The sequence below is a fragment of the Trypanosoma brucei genome, assembly GCF_000002445.2.
Source record: "Trypanosoma brucei brucei TREU927 chromosome 11 chr11_scaffold01 genomic scaffold, whole genome shotgun sequence".
Lineage (NCBI taxonomy): Eukaryota > Euglenozoa > Kinetoplastea > Trypanosomatida > Trypanosomatidae > Trypanosoma > Trypanosoma brucei.
The window spans coordinates 4,894,872-4,904,082 of record NT_165288.1 but is presented as its reverse complement, the minus strand read 5'-3'; the positions used below and the strand labels follow the sequence as shown (position 1 = coordinate 4,904,082).

The 9,211-nt window shown below is 42.0% G+C and overlaps 2 protein-coding genes and 1 pseudogene across 2 annotated transcripts, besides 4 other annotated features; all 3 read right to left on the bottom strand.

Annotated features, from left to right (window-relative positions):
• Tb11.v4.0017 overlaps nt 1-1,258 on the bottom strand; it is a 1,281-nt pseudogene extending 23 nt beyond the window's left edge.
• Nucleotides 1,259-3,045: 1,787 nt separating this feature from the next.
• Nucleotides 3,046-3,089: a microsatellite.
• A 125-nt stretch (nt 3,090-3,214) lies between these two features.
• Nucleotides 3,215-3,267: a sequence feature (AT_rich).
• Nucleotides 3,268-3,362: 95 nt separating this feature from the next.
• Tb11.v4.0016 (variant surface glycoprotein) lies at nt 3,363-4,778 on the bottom strand (the record flags this gene model as incomplete). The annotated part of the gene is made up of 1 exon (XM_824683.1): nt 3,363-4,778. One exon carries the CDS (start codon nt 4,776-4,778, stop codon nt 3,363-3,365), a length of 1,416 nt encoding a protein of 471 aa, XP_829776.1.
• A 1,417-nt stretch (nt 4,779-6,195) lies between these two features.
• Nucleotides 6,196-7,707, bottom strand: Tb11.v4.0015 (variant surface glycoprotein; the record flags this gene model as incomplete). Its single annotated transcript, XM_824682.1, has 1 exon — nt 6,196-7,707. The coding sequence occupies one exon, from the start codon at nt 7,705-7,707 to the stop codon at nt 6,196-6,198; it is 1,512 nt and encodes a 503-aa protein (XP_829775.1).
• A 1,035-nt stretch (nt 7,708-8,742) lies between these two features.
• Nucleotides 8,743-8,943: a microsatellite.
• Nucleotides 8,944-8,977: 34 nt separating this feature from the next.
• Nucleotides 8,978-9,211: a microsatellite.

The window sequence follows — 9,211 nt, the reverse complement described above, 5'->3', positions numbered from 1 at the left end:
GCAGTCTGTGTGTTTTTTCCGCTATCATCGGCGTGGCGGCCGCTTTCTGCATATTTTGTGTCGGCTCATCTTGCTAGAGCGGCGAACGCAGGGTGTTGTTTATGGCTTTTAATTTGTGCTCGATTTCCTTGATTTGGCTGATTGCGTTGTATGCGTCGTCCCAAATGTGTGCCGCTGTTCGTTGATTTGTGAGCCATGTAGGCGGTGATGCTCCGGTTACCACAGCGTCATCGCCGTACTGCACGCAAGGGCCTCCGTTGGACGCTTTATGTCCGTCGCAGCCTGTCTCTCCTGTCGCTGCCAAGACGCCTAGGGCGTTACGGTACGCGAATCCACTGCCCTTTGCAATCGCTGTGAGCGTTAGAAAATGTCTCCATGCCTGTTCTACTGCTTGTTGCGATATTCTCGTGTGGCCTGGCGCCTTTGGGCAGTTACTTGCGATGAAGTTTGCACGGGTTTTGCCGTCGTTATTCAGGTTCCACTCGTCGTTGTTGCCGGCGCTGTTGCAATTTTTTCAGCAAGCTTTTCCGACGTCGGCGTCTGAGGCATGACCACCGCAAAGGCAAAGAAGGTCTAGCAGGAGCGCCTTGCCTGCTGACTCTCCCCCTTCAGCCCTCGCCCCGTCTGATGCCTTGCCGCATTCAGTCACCCTGTTGGTGCCTGCCGGTTTTAAGCCGTTAGCGGCTTTGTCGCTTCCAAGTAACGCTTTCTGCGCCGCCTCCTGTGCACCGGCCATTGCTAACTTCGTTTGGAGTTGTGGCAGGCTTTGTGCTGTCTGTACGGCTTTAGGCGTGAGATACACGATCTTTTTCCTCGCCTCTTTTGATACCGTTTTTGCGTTCCATTCTTCGAAAGCTGCTTTGTTTGTGGCAGACTCTGAAAATGTTTTTGCTTCTGCCCAGTCGTCCCATGAATTTTGCCAGCCTTCCTTGCCTTTTGTCTGGCCTGGGGATAGTTGCGCCCACTTTTTATTTTGGGCTTGCGTTAGTGCCTGTCTGATGTCCGAGCTCGCAACTGATATATTTATCGCTTTGATCGTCTTGAGCAACTCCAAAGCTTCGGATTTGTCTGTTTGTGGTGCTACTGGTGTTTGTGCCAGTGTTATCAGATTGCATAGTGCAGCAAAGTCTGCATAGGAGTCACTGTCAGCTACGGCGCCATGTCCACCGCGGGTTGCGACATGCAACAAAAACGCAGCTGCTGTTAGCAGCCTAATCATTATTTTCAATTACTGTGGTCTTCTCCAAAATTACAAAAGACAATTTAGTGTTTGTGCTTCTGTTCGGTGTTTTGGTTGTGCAACACCGCTGCGTAGCTGACGTTTTTTTATTTTTGCGGCCGCTAGCGGCTGTTCCTGAAAGAAAGGTTGCCGTGTTACTAAAATGTCTTTGTTTATGCCTGCTTCGTGTTCGCAATCTGTCTTTTGGGTTTCGTCAGCTTCTATTCTGCTGATAATCTGTGAAACCAAAGTAATGCAAAGTAAGTTCCGTTACTATCACCTGCAGATGTATTGAAGATCATAAGTTTGTCCACACTTTACAATTAAGTTTAATTGCTTCTTTGTTTCGCTTCCAGACATTAAAATTATTTATTTTAAGAAGTTTCGTTTGCCTACTGGGCGAAATTGTGTGCAAGACGTTGCTTTGTTTCTGTCTTATGGTGTTTCGACGCTGTGCGTTACTTAGTGGAGGTATCTGATTGATGTTTTTTAAAATGTAATCCATCGAGAAAGTTTGGTTTTCCTTTTTTTGCGTTCTCTCTTTGAATTGTTATTTTTTCGTTTCAAACTTTTTATTCCTTTGCTTGGACACTCGGGACTTAGTTGGTGAGGCATATTTTGATAGCCGCTGCGATTTGATCTGTTTGGTAATTTTATTAAAAGGCATGTATCTTACTGGAAGAATTTGTACTCTTAATTACAATCTATATTATTCTATATCTTTATCTAAAGCACTTTAAATTTATTTTCTTCACTATATTCTATCATCTGCTGATTTGTGGCTTTATTTTTGAGTCACAATAACCATGTAAAGCTGCTGATTATCACAGATGCGTTTAGACGCTTGTTTCTTCTCTTCTCTTTTTCTGCTTTGAAGACTGCTTGCTTCTTCCTTTTATTCTATGCTTTTTAGTTATATTCATTAAATAAGTTTCGCTTTCTCTTTCCCAATGTGTTGCATTCTATCGCTTAATTTTGTTATTTTATCATCGGTATACCGGTGTGGAACTGATAAAGTGCCGCTCTTAATTATCAACTTCATAAAGCTCCTCCACAACTTTGAATATGCGCTATTCTAAGAAGTTTCCCAATTTTTATCCTTTGCTTACACGCCACAATAATCCGTTTGTACTACTAGTTTCAAAAACCTCTACCCAATCATATTATATTATTGTCGGCAAATATTGTCTACCATTAGTAAATCAGATGTAAAGATGATATCAATGTTGCCTCACATTTAATTATTCCCTCTCCCTATCTCCTCTTGCTTATTCTTCACAGATTTACATTAGTATCTGCCAACAGATTAAAACAACAATAATCACCAACATTAACTTCCCTATTACATCGTCCAATTTCTGAGTGAGATAGGGGATATTATTTCCACTTGCAACTCCTGATGTATTTTGTTCAGCTGCGTTGTGTGGCGTATATCGCTATTTAAATTCGTACTTTTGCTACGTCCCTTTCGTGCAGTACTTCCATCACTGCGGATACAGTGGTGACCACACTCGACGCATCTACCGGACTGTCTCTGATACCCACGTTATCAACTCCTTCATTATCCAGTTCTGTATAATGGTGTACAATCATTATACTTATAATGAAACTCCACATTTTCTATCTTCTACCCTATTTCTATCTCTTCCTACCTTTCCAATAATATTGCTCTTGACCCTTTCTCAATCTTGGACTTACTGCACCATTCGTACATTGATTATATTTCACACTTGACATTGTTTTAAATGCTTCTACTTTGCACTTCAATTTGTCTGCACCACCACTTTACTCACAATATTAGCATATACACACTCACAACACACTCCTATTATTATCATTATTATCATATTATTATTACTGCTCTTATTATAATATTAGTGTATATACACTCACAACACTGTCCTCTCATTATTATTATTACCTCCGCTAATGCCCATAAAACATACAAAATAAGCGAATATAATTCCATGATAGCACTGATTTTATCAAAAGACGTTAAAATAAACAAATAAAAAAATAATAGGCTTTATAAATTTTATAAAATTTAACAAAACTCCTTAGAATGCTTAACATCTATCAAACTCACAAAAACAGCAGCTATACTCGGAGTAAATTTCTTATTGATGAGGAAACTAAAATCTTTTCAAGTTGCGCCTTCCCATTTACAATCCGATGTTTTGCATTCTTTTTCCGATTTCCCTTTGCATTTCTCTGTTGTTGTTTCTCCAGTTTGAGTTTGTGCCACAGAGACGCCGGTTGCTAATGCTTTTTTGGCATCTAATTTGCACTTTTTACTGCTATCGCTTTCTGTCTCATAACTGCATTTTGGATCAGCATTACATTTGTCTTTATCGCTAATGCTGTTGCAGTGGATTTGGTTTTCCTGAGTATCTTTTGCTTCAGTAACAGTGCACGTTTGCTGCGTTGTGGACTGTGGTTGTGGTTTCGCTTGCGCCGCCGTGGAGTTCGCTAGCATTTCCACGAGGTAGTCAAGGTCTTCAACGTCGTGGAGCTTGCGATTTTTCGTTGACGCGTCGCCAGCTTTTGGGGCTGGAATCGCTAGCATGAGCTTCCACAGCTTTGCCGTGACGGCTTCATCTTCTGTGCCGTACGTTTCTGAAAGCTGCTCGGCAAGAGATTTTTGCGGCGTTGGTTGCGATAGTAACCCTGCTTGTTCCGCTACCTTGTGGCATATAGAGTTTTCTGTACATTCTGCTTTTTGCGGCCAATCTTCTGTTGCGTAGGTTTGCAGCTTGACTTGGATCGCATCCCATGCCGCTGCTATATCTTTAGCTTTGTTTTCGCTTTTAACTGAGGCCATGTCTTTTGTGTCGAGAAAGGTTGGGTCTGCGGCTGTTAGTTGGATCAAACCGGCTGCTATTTCCTTCGTTTGCTCTGGTGAGCCGGTGGAGATGATCCCCTCTGATGTTTTGCGCGTATGCAGTCTGCACCCTTTGTTAGTTACCGCACAGGCTTTGACTGTCAGACCCGCTATGGTAAAGCCTTTGCTGTTTATTGCTGTCTCGAGGTTTGCGTGTTTTGCTTGTTCCCCCGCTATTTCGTTGCAGTTTGTGTGTTGTGTGGCTGCTTCGGCTAGAGTTTTGAACGAGTTTCCGGCTTCATCGGCCGCCCAGCATCCCGCTGTTGTGCCGTCTTTTGCATATGCGGCTACCGCTGAGTATTCTTTAAGCCTGCCCATAACTATAGAGGTTGCGCCGATTGTCGTCGCCGCCGCTGTTAGTTTCCCCTGCGCCGCTTCCGCCATAAGAGCAGCCGTGTGTTGTGATAGCGCTGCGAGCAAGGGTGCTATTTTGGCCTTAGCTGCTGCGTCGGCCGTTTTGCTCAACAGAATTCGTGCTTTTACTTCTTTCTTGTACGCTTCTACAAGGGACGCTTGTAATGTTTGCGTCGCTCGTTGGGCTGTTGTTTCCTTGCTGCTGAGCACCGAGTAGATGTCGCATACAGCCTTCCAGGCTTCCGGTTTCAGTGCAGCTTCGTTTGCTGCGCGTGCAGTTTGTGCTAGTAGGACAGCCGCAACAAACAGCTTCGCTGCGTCCATCACTGCCAGCCTTTCCACCTTCGGCCTTTTTTTTTTGACGTGTTGCAACCCAAGCTATTGTCTGTGTCACCTCGCTTTGCTTTCGGTTACTTTTTTGTTTTTGAGATTAAAGATAGGCTGAAATACTGACGCTAAACCCGATTATTCGGCGCTAAAGCTGGCATGCTTTCTAGCCATGTCGGTACAGTTGGTCAGGTCACAACACTCGCCTCCGCTCTTAAAGTTTCCGCCATTTGTCGGAAAGGGACGTGCTATAATTCCGGGCGCGGCTGTGCTACTTTTAGCTTAGTACTTCAGTGCTCCTGAGCGGTTTCAGGTTTGACCGCTTCGGGTATATGTGCGCCGAAACAGTTAGGTCTGGATTGCTCATCAGTTTCTAGTCGGTTGCTGTGCCTTAGCCGCGAAGCCGCTTACAATATTCACCACAACCTTTTTTTAAGTTTGAGAAAATTATGTAGACGTGCCCTGAATTCGAATATTACCACAAATTTTCAGATATTGTGGGCTGCATGGCCTTTTTATATTGTCGTTCATTCCTCGGTAATCTAACGCACCGTATTGAGTTCATGTTCTGCATCGGCGGTTGTCTCCTGCCGCACATCTGGCTGCGCCGCCGAATTAAACACAACGGTAATCAGCATTATCTTTGCAGTGTCATATTTTCATTTACAAGTGAAAAAAGGACATTATCCGCTCGTTTCTTTTCCTATGATGTATTTTTTCTCAGTGCCGTCGTGTTGCACATACAGGTGTTTCACTCTATATCTTCGTTTCTTTCTTCTCCGTCTTCGGCCACAGCTTCTATGGATACCGTAGCAGTCCCATCTACCCTCTACATTTCACTCTGTCTTTTTTCCAATGTCCCCTCCCTTCTTCATCCTGCTTGTGCTAATGCACATTGTCATGTTTGTGCTTTCTACTCAGCAAATTATGTCACTATTTCTCACCACCTCTCTTTCCTTGTCTTTCCTTTACCGATAATATTCCTCGTGCTGTCACTTTCTCACTTTTAATCTCTCAGTTGATCCCACTTACCCGGACCATTGTTTCGATTGGTTGTGTCTTGGGTTTCCATTCAGTCTTCATTAGTCTCATTACTACGCTGGTATATGCGCACTCACAGCACTTTCTCCCAACATTGTCTTATTGCTATTATTATAACCCTAACCCTAATATCCATTAAAAAATAAAGCAAACCAATAGGTAAAATTAGAATGGCACTTATTTTTACCATATCATCTTCTTGCTTTAAATCTACGTGCCACTTTCATACTTTACTAATTTTTAAATTTTCCTCAAAAAAATGTTGAACTATATCATATTTCAGTAAATTTAGCAACTTCTCTCAAATTAGGAAATTTGTCAAATTTCACAAAATTGAGTAAAACTACTTTAGGAAAATAACTGTTAAAAGTGTTTATCCTAGGATAAAAACTGCAAGCCAAAGAGGGACCTTCTTAATGACAAAAGAGTTGCTGCCGGTGGTGTTTGTGTTTTTACTATCATTCCCATCTTTCTGAGCTGCTTCTTTTGTTTCAGGGTTCGGAAAGCACTTTTCACCATCATTTTTGCTATTATCAAATTTGCATCCCGCGTTCTGGCAAGCTTCTTGCTCTGTGTGTTCCTTGCATTCTTCTTTTGAAGGTGATTGCTTTTTCTCTTTTTCCACAGTCGAACATTGGTCTTTGTTTCCCTCTATTGTTTGTTTTATCTGGTTTGTTGCTGCTAAATAACTGATTGCTTTTGCGATATTTTCTGGATTGGTTATTGTGTTCAGCTTTTCTGACTTCGGTTTTCCGCCGACTAGCAGTGTGACTGCCGCCGTGTCATAGCTATTGATGAATGCCGTTGAGTATGCAGTGTTTTCTGGTCCAAATTCCTTTATTATTAGGGTTTTCAATTGTTCCGATCTGTTGGGCTGGTCTGGTGTTAGTCGCTTGGTATCGCTTAAAAGTAAGATATTTGCTAGTGCTTGGGCTACTGGGTCGGTTTCCAGTGTGTCTAATGTTATCGCGCTCAGGTCCACTGTCTGTTTCAGCAACTCAGTCTTTACTGAGAGCAGCGCCTGCGCGAGTTTCTCCGGTGTATTTACGCCTGAAGTGTAAACATCGTCGCCGTCGTTGACAACAGGTTTCGACGTTTCGCTTGTCGTTGTTATGGTTCCAGCTGTCCCTTTTAGTTTGGCCGGCTCTGGGGCTTGGTGTGTCACTGAACTTCCTACTTGCGAGCCGCCACTGGTTGCTGTGCACTTGCTGCTCACACCTGCGGTCCAAGTTTCACCGCCAGCTGATTGACCCTTGACGTGCAGTGTTGGTCCGTCAAGCAGTTCGTGGACTTCTATTCTGGCTACGAGTTTGACCGCTTTTAAGCTTTTTAGGACGGCTTTGACTGCTTCTGTTGTTATCTCGTTTGCCGCAGGTGCTGTGCAAAGCTGTGTTTGTGCTTTGTGCAGTGTTGTTGCTGCTTCGCAGGGTGCGCCGTTGACTGTGCCACTGCTCCCCGTTGTTGTGCCGATCTTGAGCACACTATGATCCGCTATGGCGATGGCGGTGTTGTAGTTGGCAATACGGCCCCGAAGGAGCTTGAGTGCGGGTTCGGCTGCCGTCTTGAGTGTCTGTAGGGTTTGTTCGCCTGTTGTTTGAACGTATTTACCGTACTCTCTAAGCAGAATGAATCGCGCCGTCTGTTGCTTGGTGTTTGCCGCCGCCGCTTGGAGGCTCCATGCCTGAATCCTTGCTGCGTTTGCTGCCAGCCTGCCTCGGCGGTCATTCTGTTCGCTTAGCATCGCTTGAACCACTGCTGTTAGGTAATGCCGCTCTTGACACCAGTTGCTTGCCGAATTTGCAAGTGTGTTCGCTGCTGTATTGGCTTTAGCTTCTGATAGTAAAAGGGACAGCGCTGCTAGTATTTTAGCTGCTTCTGCAAGCATAGTTTGAGGAACTATGTCGTAATTGCGCTTGTCTTTTATATTCCGAATGCTGCAAAAAGGTATAATTTTTTGAAAAAGCTTTGCTTTCCGCTTGTGTCGGCTGCGTTCGTATGCGCTTTGCAGTGATTTTTTGATAATTGGTTAGCACGGCGTGCTTTTGCTATATGCTTTCGTCGATCTTTCAAGGATAGTTCGAGTGGTGTTTGGTGTTGTACTCCTTGTTACCCACTGGGGCTGCGGTTTTTAAAAATCACAGCAACAATAGTTTCTGCTCTTCCGGCTTTTTTGTCCTTTGACTAATTCCTCTTGTTCTGTACAACACCTGTTTTTAATTCCATGATTAACGTCAATATTACAGTTTAAGTTCCAACTGATAACCATTTATAAAAATCGAACAACATATTAACCATTTTTCTATTACACCACCGTCTAAGCTGTTAACCCCAAATCCTCTCCCACCATCACACGCCTATTTTGCCAATCTCCACTCCTTTGGACTTATTGCTTCAAACTATAATCGACCATCAAATTAAAGACCGCAGGCGTCATCACCATATTCGCAGCAGCATTTCGCTATTTCTGTGTGGCATACGCTGCATCACCAGTTTTTCCTCTTTTTTAATCATATTCCTCTATACAGTGGTACTTCTTCCTTTACTCTATCGTTTCACTCTGCACTTTCTTTCCATCTTTTTGTTCTTCTGTTCCCGCTTCTGCTGATAACGTGTCTATGGCATTTAGCCTGAACACTGGGTTTCGTCTCTACCTTATTGACATCGCCATCATCGAATTGTGTATGATGATGCTCACGGTAATATTTACGTATAAAAATACGCATATTCCGTGTCCTTTTCCTTTTTTACTGCATTTAACTTAGTAATACACATTGTACTCTCTTATTTTCCTCTATTCACTGTACCTCCTACTCACTGTTTTTACCCTTTCCATTATTTCAAGTGCTTTTATTGTGTACATCCGCTTAGTCTTCACCACTGCTGTTATAATTTTCGTATGTACACACTCACAACACTCTCCTATTATTATTATTATTATTATTATTATTACTACTCTTATTATAATATTCGTATATGCACAATTACAACACTCTCCTATTATCATTATTATTATCATTTTTTTTATTACTGCTCTTATTATAATATTAGTATATAAACACTCACAACACATTTCTATTATTATTATTATTATTATTATTATTATTACTACTGCTCTTATTATAATATCTGTATATATACACACTCACAACACTGTCTTATTATCATTATTATCATTATTATTATTATTATTACTGCTCTTATTATAATATTCGTATACACACACTCACAACACTCTCCTATTATTATCATTATCATTATTATTATTATTATTACTGCTCTTATTATAATATTTGTATACACACACTCACAACACTCTCATATTATTATTATTATTATTATTATTATTATTATTATTATTATTATTATTATTATTATTATTATTATTATTA